General features: G+C 58.3%; 1 protein-coding gene across 5 annotated transcripts in view; it reads left to right on the top strand.

The window, feature by feature from the left end:
- MED15 (mediator complex subunit 15) overlaps positions 1-13,768 on the top strand; it is a 45,171-nt gene that overhangs the window by 17,469 nt on the left and 13,934 nt on the right. For all 5 annotated transcript variants that reach the window (XM_088828396.1, XM_088828397.1, XM_055404876.2 and 2 more), the window contains 3 exons: positions 7,992-8,043; positions 9,248-9,277; positions 10,392-10,604. In XM_088828396.1, the coding sequence (XP_088684522.1) occupies positions 7,992-8,043; positions 9,248-9,277; positions 10,392-10,604 (295 nt within the window). The remainder of the gene's footprint in view (positions 1-7,991; positions 8,044-9,247; positions 9,278-10,391; positions 10,605-13,768) is intronic.

The raw sequence follows: 13,768 nt of genomic DNA, 5'->3' as shown, positions 1-13,768 counted from the left end.
GTTCTGAGCTCAGGCCCAGTGGCTATGGCGGCAGACTTCGTCGCCCTGGGACACCTGGGATCTTAGACCAGGGCTGGAGCCCGTGTAGCCTGCACTGGCAGGCAGGTTCCGATCCACCGAACCACCAGGCAGCCCCTCGTGTGGTTTTGATTTGCATTCCCAGATGGCTTACTATGTTTATTGGTCATTTGTGTATTTTCTTTAGAGAAATGTTTGTTCAGACCCTTTGCCCGTTTTAAGCTTGAATCGTTAGTGTTTCTATTGAAGAGCTCTTTTCAAGGTCTGGAGACACGTCTCGTGTTGGGTGTGTAACTTGCTAGTGTTTGAGGGGTGAGGTGAAATGAGAGCCTTGGGGAGGGCTCACTGAATTGTTTCCTTTGGAGATGCTCCCCTTGTTGTCCAGTGCTGTTGGTTGTCTGCTGCTGTGTGAGGAGCTGCCCCAGAGAGTTGTGGCCTAGAGCGGTGAGGGTGTCTGTCCTGAGTCTGGGTTGGGTGGGGGGGTGGAGTAAACACCCCTTGCAAGGCCCGGGAAACAGGCACAGCGCTGTGCGCCCCAGGATGCAGCCGGGGCGGTTCAGGCACACAGCTCCCAGGGGACTTGCCCAGGTCTCCCACCTGGGGGCCTGTGGTCAGAGCCTGCCAACTTTCCTTCACTTCCTCCCATCTTGCAAAGCAAAAGAGATCCAAACACCCAGTTTAATTCTTAACTCCTGAATTCCTGCAGGTGCGTCTGCTCTCTGCCTCAGAGAGACTGAGGGAAGCAGAAACCACAGTGCCTGGGGGTGTGTGATCACAGCTGGAGCACTCTGAAGACGCCGTGGGGGGGCAGGGCCAGGGCGCCGACCTCTGTGCCGTATGTGTGAAGGGGCTCATCAGAGCTCTGTGCGTTGCTGATGTTTGCTTATGATTTGGTTGTTTGGTTTTTTATTTATTTTTGTTTTTTTGAAGTTCAGTAATTTCATTGGACCATCAGCAGTTCTCATCCACAGTAACTGTAGATTTTTGAAAGGGGTGACAGGCATGCAGGTAACCAGCCTGTTGAGCTTGTTGGGTGGGTCTCCACCACGTTTCTGGGCAGCCGCACATGGATCGGTGTGGAGCGTTCCGCACTCCTCTGGCCCCACCTCTGGGCTTTGTGCTGATGCACACGTCAGGGGCTCCCCGCTTCACGGCAAGCTGCCCAGTTTCTTGGCGTGTCTGAAGGTCACGCTTCTTGAAACCCAGTCCGTAGGTGCACTTGTGAATGCTGATAGTATTTTCTCTGGTCACCACCTCATTGATGGCGGACAACCCTCTTTTTGGGGGTTTTTAGATGAAGCTTGTGTGTCAAGCATGGCCCAGCTCTCATGCGTGGTGTACAGTCCTGTGCACAAGTAGTGCACGTCTCTGGTTTGAAGTGTGAGTTCCCACGGCAGGGGCCAAGGTGAAACCCAGGCACCAGGGAGGCCAAGAGCGTTTGACTTGGGAGGTAGCCTGGAGGCTGGTCAGAGGCAGGCCGGGGGGCACAGACGTCCCGCTGGGGTGAACGAGCAGGAGCGCAGCCTGGTAGGGGGTCGGTGCACGCACGGCTGACCAGGAGGCCCCGCCTTCTGCAGCCCTGCTTATGGACCCACAAGCCCACGGTCGGCCTTTGACTGAAGCTAAAGACATCTTCTGCTGTCCTTGTTTGATCAGGGACAGTTATCAGAAGAGAAAAGCACAGCTGTGTACATTGAATACTGCAAACAACGTGAAAAGATTAGCATTTTCCTCACAACAGCTGCTGAGACCTGCTAGAAAGGCCTGGGTGTGGCCAGTGCCAGCCGGGCCTCCAGCCACAGTTTTCAGCACAGGAGGAAAGCTTGCACACAGACTTTGTGGAAACTGACAGACTGCTCCTGCGGGAACTCCAGGGCCCATCCTAGCCAAGTCTTGGAAGAGAACAGCTGCGTTACCGTGTGTGTAATACTGAAGTGGGAACCCAGCCGCAGACCATATGCAAACATTAACTCAAAATGGATGAAAGATCTAAGGGTTAAACTGCAGAACTCCCAGAATAAAATACAGGCATAAATCTGTGTGACCTCAGGTTAGGCAATGGTTTCTTACACAGGACACCAAAAGCACAAGCAGCAAAGCCTTCATCAAAACTAGAAACTATCGAGTGGACACACGTCTGTGTGTGCCTGAGTCCCTCTGAAACCACAACATTGTTAATTGTTTATGCTGCTGCTGCTAAGTCACTTCAATCGTGTCCAACTCTGTGCGACCCCATAGACGGCAGCCCACCAGGCTCCCCCGTCCCTGTTGGTACTCTAGTGCAAAATAAAAAAGTTTAAAGTTAAAAACACTTAAAAACTATTGTGTATCGAAGGACGCCACGAAGAGGGTGAAGAGACCTATGAAGTGGGAGACAGTCCTTGGGAACCATGTATCTGAGGAGGGACTGGAGCCCACAGTATATGAAGAACCACAGCTCCGCAACAAAGGAAGCCAGACACCCTGACTCAGAAGTGGGTGAGGAACTTGACCAGACATTTCTCTAGAGAAGCTATGGCCAAGAAGCGCATGGAAAGATGCTCAGTGTCACTAGTCATTCGGGAAAAGCGAATCCAAACCACCGTGAACTGCAGCTTCACATTCGTGATGGCGGTACTAAAAATAGATGAATGCTGCTTGTTCATCTGAGGAGTACTGGTGAGAAACTGGAAATACCAGACGTTGCTGAAAGGAGGGCACAGTGGAGCAGCCGCTGTGGGAACACTGTGCTGACTCCTCAGAAATTAAACACGCGCCCTGAGTGCACAGAGCATGTGCAGAGACACCGGCAGTGTGGCTCCCTGTGGCCAGAAAGCGGGAGCCCCTGGTGGGCCCCTCCTGATGGGGGCCACCAGAGTGCGGGCTGGCCGCGGAAGCATCACGCTGAGTGCAGTGACGCGGTCGCCAGCGGGCACGCATTGTGTGAGGCGTCTGTATCAAGTGCCCGGCATGGGCCCGTCTAGAGAGACAGGGTGTTTGCTTCCTGTGGCTGCTGGCCAGGTTCCTACAGACTCGGCGGACTCTAGGCTCGTGACTTTGGCCTCAGGGCCCAAGGCTCTCCCCTGGTGGTCATGTTTGCAGCCAGGAGTTTATCGGTTTTACCTGTTTTCCCTGTTTGCTGCATGTAGACTTTGGGAACCTGACGCCCTTTTAAAATTAAAGTTACTGTCTCTCCCTTTCGGCCCAAGCTGACAGTGGCTCTGCTGTATGGCACTAACCCTTGTGGGCCTCGTGTGTGTGACAGGGTCCCCATCAGACAGGAGGGCCCCACAGACCTTTCACCCCTGTAATTTCTTCCCCCGTCCTGGCGTCTGTGAGGTGACCCGGAGGATTCCTCGCGTGCCTCATCTCCTCGGCCCTGGCAGTCTGTCCAGCCACACCCTCAGCCTTCTCTCCAGAGCACACATTCCTGGTTTTCGGGTTGGTTTTTTGTGACTCGGACAGCCTGGGAATTTTCCAAACTAGGCCCAGGTTCCTTTCCGCTCAGCAGTTCTTCCCTGGGCTTCTTTCTTCCCTCTCGCGTCTCTCTGTGGGCCGGCCAGCCCTCCACCACTCTGTTCATTGCCGCTCCGGTCTGCCCGGCCCGCGGCCCGTGTGGCTGGACGCTTGCCCAGGGTGGCAGGGCTTCTCCCTGCTTTCATTTCCGGCCCTGCATTCTGCTTCCCTGAGCCCTCCCCAGAAGGACCTGTAACATTTGCCTCTCTCCCACCGTCCTGTTTCTGATGACATCTGTGTTCTCGAAGACGACGTGAGCTTTCTCATCAGTGCCTTCAGCTCCTCTGCGTTCTCAGTGACGGACTGTTTACCACCGTGTCCCCACCAGCAGCCTTCCCGTGGCCTGGCTCGGACCCACCTGCCCGCATTCCTTGTGACCTGGGTGTTGGGTCAGGGAAGCACAGTATGCAGGGGTCTTGTTAGCAAGCGCACGTGGGAGGTGGTGCCTCATCGTTGTGTATGTTGTATGTACGACATTTCTGGGTGTCTTGGTACTCCCACAAGGCCACAGTTGGTCAGGAGTTGGGACAGGGACAGCCTGACTCTTTTATTAAGTATCCCGTCCGCTTACCCGCTAATGACTCCATCATTTAACTGGGCGCTGCATACTGGTAATTGTCCTGAATTCTGGCTTTTCTTCTACATTGATTAGGTGGAATTTTCTTACCAAGAAAGGCTTTCTTTTGTCCACCAGGGCTTCTTGGTTGCCTGAAACACAGCCTTTGGGGACCCTTGGGAACACTTCTTGTGGAACGGTGGCCCGGGGGTGGCGTTCAGCCGCTGCTCTTCCTGCAGTCGTGTCGTGGGCCCAGGGCATCTCACTCCTGCTCCCGAGGCCTCGTCACAACCCCCAGTCTTTGGTGGCTTGCTTGTGTCTCAGCTCAGGGTCAGCTGTCGCTCTGGGGAGCCCTTGTTTCTGTGGAGGGTGAGATGGTCCTGGCGGCTACATTGTGGGCCTGGGGCTGCTCCCTGCTGCTGTGCCTGTTGTGGGAGTCCTAAGGAGGCCTATGGTTTTGAAATGACAGCAATCTCAAAACCCCGTAATTTCACACTGATATTTCCAACTACAGGGTTTTACTTTCATTTTAAGCATGGGTCTGTTCTCCAATGTGAATCTCTCACCTTCTGATGTCATCGGCATAATTACTTCTTTAAAGGACTTTCAGAATGAACAGACCAGTATCACCGCTCGTACTGGTAGCAAATGACAAAATGCGGGATGACGTGAGGACATTTTTGCTTTTTAAGATGATCAGTCCGAAACACCCTTTTCCATGTGATTCGACACCAACTTGTGTCACCTCATCTGTTGGGTTGATTTTGCATTTTTAAAAATTGCACTTTTGTTATGGCTTTATCTTCAGTTTGGTAGTAGATTTATACGCTTCCAATGTGAGAGCTGTATAACAGGCAGTAGGTCTCCTTTCCAGCCCACTTCCTGGTACCTCTGGGGTTTGTTGATCTGCAGCTTTTCCTGTGCAAATATAAAGCAGATACGTGTGTTCAGATTCCCCAAGTCTTATACGGAAGGTGCAACAATGGAGCATCTAGTGTGTCGCTGGGAGCGTTTCACCTGCAGCCCGAATGTCCTGCTCCCACCTCCACTTGGTGAGGGGAGGCGTCCTCTGCCCTGACTGAGATGTGGACGGGCTGGACGCAGCATGTACGCTGCAGGAGGCCTCGCAGCACAGCCCTGTCCTCTGTGTGCCCTGTGTCCCCACACCCCAGCCTGCTAGCAGCCCCACCCCCCAGCATGGGGGGCCACGGGTGGGTCTGCGGAGTGCGGGCTGCGCCGTGCCCGGCCACACGCAGAGCGAGGACGGGATGAGGGTGGCTGCACCTCCTCACCTTTTCAAGGCTGCCCTGGGAAGGGCACCTTGGAGCAGGAGTGGGCCCGTAACCCGTGTGTCTGCTTGGGGGCCAGGAACTTGCCCACCTGGGGAAGCCTGTCTGCACAGGGGGTCAGGCACCCGTCCTGGGGGCTGGCGGGGCAGACCGTTGGCCCGCAAGGGCTTGACCCACAGGAGCGCCCCATGCTGGCTGCGCCCTGCGCCCCCTTCTCCCATCAGGGGGTCCCACCCCTCTCTGTCCCCTCAGGTCCCCAGAGCCTCCGTGGCCCCGGCCGTGGGCAGCCTCAGTGGGTGTGGACCGCGGGGCCCTCAGCCCCTGGCTCCGAGCACTCAGTCCCAGTTCTGTGCCGGGGGCTTTGGGGGCGCACGCCTGGGCCTCCCACCCTGCATCTTGCGCCAGAGGAACAGCGTCTGGCTGCCGTGTTTTTAGTTGAAGTGTAGTTGATTCACAGTGTGTTGTTTTGTCTCTACAGCAGCGTGATTCAGACACGCACGCGATGCAGTCACACACACGTGATACAGCCTCACACACGTGATGCAGTCACACACACGTGGTGCAGTCACATACACACGTGCGATGCAGTCACACACACGCATGATGCAGTCACATGCGCGCGATGGAGTCACACACGCGCGCGATGCAGTCACACACACGCGCATCCTGTTTCACGGTCTTCTCCATTCTAGTGCGTCATAGGACAGTTAGCAGCGCTGCCTGTGCTGTGTGCCTGGTCATCCGCTCTGTGTTTAATAGTTTACACCTGCTAAGCCCAGTCTCCCAGTCCATCCCTTCCCTGCCCCAACCCCCTTGGCAACCACAAGTCTGTCTGTGGTACGTCTGTGAGTCTGTTTCTACTTCGTAGATTAGTTCGTTTGTCATATTTTGGATTCTAGATATAAATGATAGCATATGGGATTTGTTTTTCTCTGTTTGTCTTAACTTGGCTTAGTATGATCACCTCCAGGTCCATCCATGTTGCTGTAAATGGCACTATTTCCTTTTTTATGACTGATGGTCTGTTGTGTATGCATGCACCATGTTTTCTTTGCCCACTCCTCTGCTGATGGACACTCAGCTGCTTCCCCGTGCTGGCTGCTGTGAGCAGTGCCGATGTGAGTGTGGGGCCGATGTGAGTGTGGGGGGCGTGTATCTTTTTTTTTTTTGCGTGTATCTTTTTGAGTCATGTTCTTCTCTGGCTGTGTGTCCAGGAGTGGGATTACTGGATCATATAGCGGTTCTGTTGTTAGTTTTTTGAGGAAGCTGCACACTGTTCTCCATAGTAGCTGCACCAGCTTAGGTTCCCACCAACAGGGCAAGAGGGCTCGTTTCTCCACAGCCTCTCCGCACTTGTTCGTGGCTGGCGTCCTCTTGATTTGGAAGTAGAGAAAGCTCAGCAGATCCTTTTGAGACTCCCTGACCCAGAGGTTGGCCACGGCCTCACAGAGTCAGCTCTCGGCCTGGCCGGCTCCCGTCCCCGTCTCCTCGCCTTGGCCACCTCCTTTCTGAGCTTGCTCCCCACTTGCTACCCTGCTGCCCTTCAGGGGCCAGCCTGCTCAGGCGATCTGGGGACCCCTTTCCTCTTAGAAATGGAGGGACGTCAGGGGGGGCGTGTTGAGCACCCCTTCCTCGCATCCCACCCCTCACTGCCTGTCCTGTGACCTCCTGGGCCCTTCCCCTGTTTTCCTCTGATTCCCCGGCTGAGGGCACACTGGCGGTGGTTTGAGATGGACGAGGGCTGACGGGTTAGAGAGTGAGTTCTGTGTCGAGTCCTCGGAGACCCCCTTGCTGTACTGCCTGAGAACTGTTCTCTGTGCCCTGCACTGGGACCCGGTGAGGGCCAGCTGCAGCACGGTGACTTCGGAGGGGGTTGAGAGAACAGGCGGCCCAAGCTCTGCCCTCTGTCTGCCTCGCGGGCTGGTCCAGCTTCTCTGAAAGAAGAGTTACAAACATCGCTTCGTTGCCCCCAGGACTGCTCACAGTAATGATTTCCCGGAAACGCCCGGAGTGAGTGTCCTTGGTTACAAAGAGGACAGTCTGTGGAAGGCAGGCCCTGCTGGGCGGGTCCAGCAACGTCGGAACCGGGAGGGCCGTGGGCAGGGGCCTTCACCTGGCTCCCTGAGTGGCGCTGTGTCCTCTCCCTGACCTTGCAGTGAATTCACAAGGGGTGGGGGTGGCCACCGGATTTGCATGTAAATACTGCGTCCACAGTGCAGCAGCAACAGGCAGAGGGAAAAGCAGAAGTGCTTCCCCAAACAGAGCCGAGACTAAAGCGGCCCGGCCCTCTGGGTCTGCTTCCGAGGTGCCCGGTGACGCTGGGCCGGCCCCGCTGTGGAAGGGGGTGTCTGAGGCGCCCCCACCCTTGCAGGGTTTGCAGCAGCTGGAGGAGCAGCGGCTTCCGCTGTCTTCCTGGTTTCTCTTCCTGTCTGCCTTTCTCTGGCCTGCGGGAGCCAAGCTGTGCTGGCCTTTCCTGAGGGATGGATTCCAGAGGAGGCCGAGCTGGATGGGCGGGCAGACGGCGCGGTCACCTTCTCTGCCCCTGGGAGGACCTCAGAGGGGCTGGGGCGTGAAGGGGCGGCGCCGCCTCGCTGCTGCTCTGAGCCTCCGCTGCTTCCTGTGTTTCCTCCCAGGACGAGTACCTTTCCCTGGTGGCCAGGCTCATCATTCATTTCCGGGACATCCGTGAGTACAGCGCACGCCTCTGGGTGGCCGTCACCACGGGAGGGCTGCTGGGGCGGTGCCGGCTTTCTGGGAGCTTCGTCACGGCTTCGCACTTGGTCCCGTGTTTCCCACCTGCCCAGAGCTGCAGCCTGGACCCTGCTGGCGTGGCCCGAGGGACGTGTTGGTGTCTGGGTGTCCGGACTGGACTGCTCTTGCTGCCTCTCAGCTCAATCTCCCCGCTTCACGGACTGCTGCTTTGATCTCTAGGCGTTTCCTAAACGCGCAGAGTCCACCCTGGAACACACACTTCCTTCCCTGATAGCTGGGTTTTTTTTCTTTGACCCACGGAAGCTGAACCTAACCGTGTTGCCGTCAGGCTGGACGCTTCTGGGGCCAGCTTCCTCAGCACCGCCCACGTCCTGCCCTGGTGGGGCCCGGCCTGCATCCCAGCTCCTCTTGGGGCTGCTCCGGGCTTCCAGCCACAGTGCCTCCTGCTGGCCCGCCGTGTGTGCCCACAGGAGGCAGCACCTTCCACATAGCCCTGCCGGGCGGCTGTGGCTGCACCGTCCCTCTCCTCAGACGCAGGGAGACGCCAGGGCCCTGGAGTCCCTGCAGGGCCACTGCGCCCTCCCACATTGACTTCTTAGACTGACTTCACTTTCTTTTCTGTTTGGGGTGGTCCCGTGGTGTTTGGAACAAGAGGAGCCACTACCAGAAGACTGGGGCCTGAGCTGTCTGTCCTGGCAAGGGCTCAGTCTGGCGGGCTGCAGGGCCCACTTGGGAGCTGGCCCTGGCACTTCCATTTTTGGGGGTGCCCACGGCCACCTCACCCCGGGAGAGGGTGGAACTGCTGTGGCAGCTCCCCGCCAGCGCCAGGGCAGGCTGGATCCAGCTTCTAAGCAGTCTTGGACAGACTCAGTTTCCTCATCCAGAAAACCCAGATGCTGCCCCAGAGTGGGCTGGAAGCAGAGGGCTCTCAGCCCCTGGCCACCCTCAGCCTCCCATGTGTCAGCGCTGCTGGGGGTGGGACACATGCGTACACATGTGTTCACACACACAGACGCTGAAGCCTTGAAGTGTGTTTTGTCTAGTTTCTAGGCAGAGTTGGGTCGGTGTTAGTAAATGACCTCTGGGCAAACGCCTACTGCAGTGACTTAGCATGGAAATATGTGATTATATGAAACTGTTTACTTTGGTTTCTTTTCTTTTTTTCTTTTTAATATAGATAACAAGAAGTCTCAAGCGTCTGTCAGTGGTAAGAGTTTCTCCTTTCTGAAGGGTTTCCCCGCCTTGGCGTGGGTGGCAGGGCCAGGATGCTGGGAGCTGTGGGTGGGGTCGCTCTGTGCTGGGAGGAGTAGGTTCCCAGACGGCCGCCACTCCCGACCCCACCCCCAGCCTCCCCCCACCCCAACGTCAGGCGGCAGCGCCCGCGTCCCACTCCTGCCGGCAGACTCCCGTGGCGGCTGGGGTCTGTCTGGAGTGCCAAGCTCCCTGGGGGGTAACTAGTGTGCTCAGTGGTGCTTCGTAGGGAATAGCTGTGAGTTCACCTTCAGTTACAGTTTCTTCACAAGTTGGGTTACCATTATTACTTTTCTGTTTTCATTGCAAGGTTTTATCACACGGGAGCCCTGTTGATTTAGCTCAGGTCTCGCTGAGCAAGCTGCCAGCGAAGGGGTTTAGCTGACCCCAGCGCCCAGACAGGACTAGCCGGGGGGCTGCTGGCCTTCCTCGGCTGCTCGTGCTGGGGGTGGCAGGGGGCAAGGCAGAGTCAGTGCGCCTGGCCAGAGGGCGTCTGGGTTCTGGCGTTGGACGCAGCACCCTGGGGCACCGGGTTCCGTGGCCGGTGCTGGCTGGGCCACTCTGCCTGTGGGTGGCCGTGGGCTGTTGTGACAGAGCCTCGGGCTCCTCCCCAGGTACTGACTGCTGGCCCAGCATCGCAGGCCTTCCCACACTTGTTCTCAGGGCTCTTTCCTGAGAACTGCTCCTCCGTGGGGTCCTGCCCAGACTTAGCAGAGGTGGGCTTCTGGTGCGCACGGGACTTGTCACCTTCCTGGGGGAAGACCGGCCCCCAGGCTGTGCTGACTGGAGAAGGGCCCTCGACCCTGTTTTCTCTGGATGCGCTGCTGTGTCTCACCCCTGGGAGGGGCCTCCATCCAAAAGGGGCGGAGCCCCCACGGGCTGGCTTGCCCCAGTCCCAGGCCTGCTGTGGGCTGGGCTCTTGCCCGGAGGGGCCCCAGCCACTCAGTGTTTGGGGCACTGAGGGCGTCAAGCCTGAGGGGAGGAAGTGTGGACTCAGGAAGGCTTCCTGGCCCATGAGCCTGGCCTGGGTCGGGGGCACTGCCCTGAGACACATGCCCTCTGCCCCGCAGACCCCATGAACGCACTGCAGAGCCTGACAGGCGGGCCCGCCGCGGGAGCCGCCGGCCTCGGCCTGCCTGCTCGGGGCCCAGGCCAGGCCCTGGGCGGGATGGGCGGCCTGGGGGCCATGGGCCAGCCGATGCCGCTGTCGGGGCAGCCGCCTCCGGGCACCTCGGGGATGGCCCCTCACAACATGGCTGTCGTGTCCACGGCTGCTCCGCAGAGTGAGTACACGGGTGGAGTAGGGGCCGCCCAGCCCCTGCCTGCGGGGGGTGGGGGACGGCCTGGGACCCCAGCCCGGGGACCGCGCTCTGTAGGCCAGATGGAACCCGCTCTGTCTCAGGGCTCCTCCACCCCATCCCCTCCAGGGGCAGCGGTCCGCTCCAGGACCAGCCTGGCCCCAGGCCTCAGAGGGCGGGGAGAGGGGCTGCATGTGCTCCTGACCCCTCTGGAAGCTGCAGAGGAACCGAGCCCCACATGCCTCTCCCCCAGCTTCCCACCGTGGCAGCCTAGTTGTGTCAGCAGCGCTGCCAGTGCCGCGCGCTCAGTACCACGTCACTCGCGTGACCCAGTGCCGCGCGCTCAGTCCCACGTCACTCGCGTGGCCAGTCTTCTTGCGCTCTTGGTGTGCACGTGTGTGGCTCAGGGAGGTCTCACCATGTGTGGGACGGAGTCAGCACGCAGAGCCTCCCCGCCAGCGGGCCGTCCTGGCTTCGCCTTGCAGCCCTGAGCTGAGCAACCGCTCATCTGTTCTCTGCCTCTGTTCTCTTGCGAGTGTTGCATCAGTGGAATCGTGCGATATTTATCTTTATGAGACGGCTTTTTCACTTGGCATAATGCCCTTAGAGCCTCTAGGTCATGCCTGTCATTCCTCCCTGTTCAGTGCTGAGGAACGTTCCGGGGCCGCGGTTCATTCACTCACTCAGCCTTGGAGGACGGGGGTTGTTTCGCTTTGGGCTGTTAAACTAACGCGGTGTGAATGCTCGCATACGGGGCGTGGTGTATCCACGTGTGTGGTCTCGCGGCCCTCCCAGGAACCGTGAGCAGGGCCGCCATGGCCCCGGTGCGCGGCACTGCCGTGTCCTTGGTCAGGTCCCCTCACTCTGTTCCGTGGCTGGCCGCACCCTCACACCCCCAGCCACCCCCACTCCCAGAGCTTTGTTGTTTCTCCTGACTGAGTCCCGCCTTGTGACGCCTGACTCCCTGCTTGGAGCTTCATCCTGAGCTCCATGTCCCCTCTCGTTAGCACAGGCACGCACACGCACACACAGGCGTGCACACATGCACAGGCACATGCACGCACAGGCACACACAGGGACGCACACGCACAGGCACACAGTCTCACACAGGCTCACAGGCACGCACAGGCACACGCACACACACACACACAGGCACACAGGCTCACACGCGTGCACAGGCACACACGCATGCACAGGCACACACGCATGCACAGGCACACACGCATACACAGGCACACGCACACAGGCACATGCACAGGTATACACGCACGCACAGGCACGCACGCACACAGGCACACACGCACGCACAGGCACACACAGGGACGCACACGCACAGGCACACAGTCTCACACAGGCTCACACGCACGCACAGGCACGCGCACAGGCACACGCACACACACACACACAGGCACACAGGCTCACACGCATGCACAGGCACACACGCATGCACAGGCACACACGCATGCACAGGCACACACGCATACACAGGCACACGCACACAGGCACATGCACAGGTATACACGCACGCACAGGCACGCACGCACACAGGCACACACGCACGCACAGGCACACACAGGGACGCACACGCACAGGCACACAGTCTCACACAGGCTCACACGCACGCACAGGCACGCGCACAGGCACACGCACACACACACACACAGGCACACAGGCTCACACGCGTGCACAGGCACACACGCATGCATGTGCACAGGCACACACGCATACACAGGCACACGCATACAGGCACACGCACACAGGCACACGCACAGGCATACACGCACGCACGTGCACAGGCACACGCACACAGGTACACGCACATAAGCACATGCACAGGTATACACGCACGCACAGGCACACACAGGGTGGCTTTCAGAAGGCTGCTCTGCCTCCTTTTTGTGTAATACTCTGGTATACTGACTAAATTTCTCTTTATCACAAACTTACACTTTATAATAAAATACAGTTTTGAATTGGATGAGCTTAGTGTGATTTGCAGCCTCACTCCCGAGACTGCTGGCCCAGTGGGGAAAGTGCTGGTACCAGCCTGCACCCTGGCCCGACCTCAGCTGCGCCCTGTGTTGCCCCTGAGGGGCCAGGCTCCTGTGCGGCGCTGGGGGTGCTCCTGCCGTCGCAGAAGCCCCCTGACCTCTGGGGCCTGGTCTGCCTGAGGTCGGTGTGTGCCCAAGGGCACCTGCCACCCTTTTTCACACCTCTGAACGCTGCCATGGAATTCAGACTGCTCAGGCCCTAGTGCCACGCCCCAGAGTGTAGGCCCTGGATCCAAGGTTTGACCAGGGCACCCAAAGGCAGTCCAGAGCCCACAAGGTACCACCAGGTGGCCTGGGTTAATCACAGGGAACACACTGCTGACTAGGTGATGCTGGGCTTTTAAAGTCTGCATGTATTTGTTCCTTGAAGAGTTTTATGTTGTGTGTTTGAGACCAACTTTAAAAATCAGCCTTGTTTCTGGCTGTTAGGAAGATAGGGTGCCTAGGAGCCCTGCCCCTGGATGACTGGGTCCTGGGTGGACTGTGGGCTGCGGGGTCGGTCCATGCAGGATGGGTATGGTGCCCTTGGCGTCCTCAGCTGCGCCGGAGACCGGGGTGGACTGGAGGGGAGTCTCCAGGGCAGGCCTGTGGGAATTGCAGATCCAGGTCAGGCAGTGTGCACAGTCAGCAGGCTTGGAGGGAAGCACGCTGCCTCCCGGAGGAGCAGAGACAGTAACCAGGTGTGGAGACCTCCAGGGCCGTAGCTTTGTTAGGTGTGAATGCAGGTGCGGAAGGAAGTGGGGTCTGGACTTTGAGGGAATGAGCTCTGCGACACTGTATCGGGAGTGGCCAAGCAGAGGTGGCCAGTGACCACAGAGAGCCTGTAGGCATGAGAGGAAAGTTCCTGGGAGAGGAAGGTAGGTGGGTAAACAGGTTAGTTACAGCCGGAGAAAGAGCTTGTGGACTGGAAGCTGCATTTGAAGGCGTTGTCCAGAACGGAGCCTAGAGGAGAGGCCTTGGAGCAGGAGGCTAAGAAGCGTGGAGGCTGAAGTCAGAAGTGTGGCTGGCATCACAGAGCAGAGGGGTTGAGGGGGTGGTGGCCGGGGGAGCCCAGGGCTCCACGCAGGTTCCGCGGGCACCACACCCCAGCCAGCCCAT

This window comes from Moschus berezovskii, chromosome 19 (genome assembly GCF_049115385.1).
Source record: "Moschus berezovskii isolate FMDL1 chromosome 19, NW_MosBer_1.0, whole genome shotgun sequence".
Taxonomy (NCBI): Eukaryota; Metazoa; Chordata; class Mammalia; order Artiodactyla; family Moschidae; genus Moschus; species Moschus berezovskii.
The sequence above is the reverse complement of the archived record's forward strand: the minus strand, read 5'-3'. Positions and strand labels throughout refer to the sequence as shown.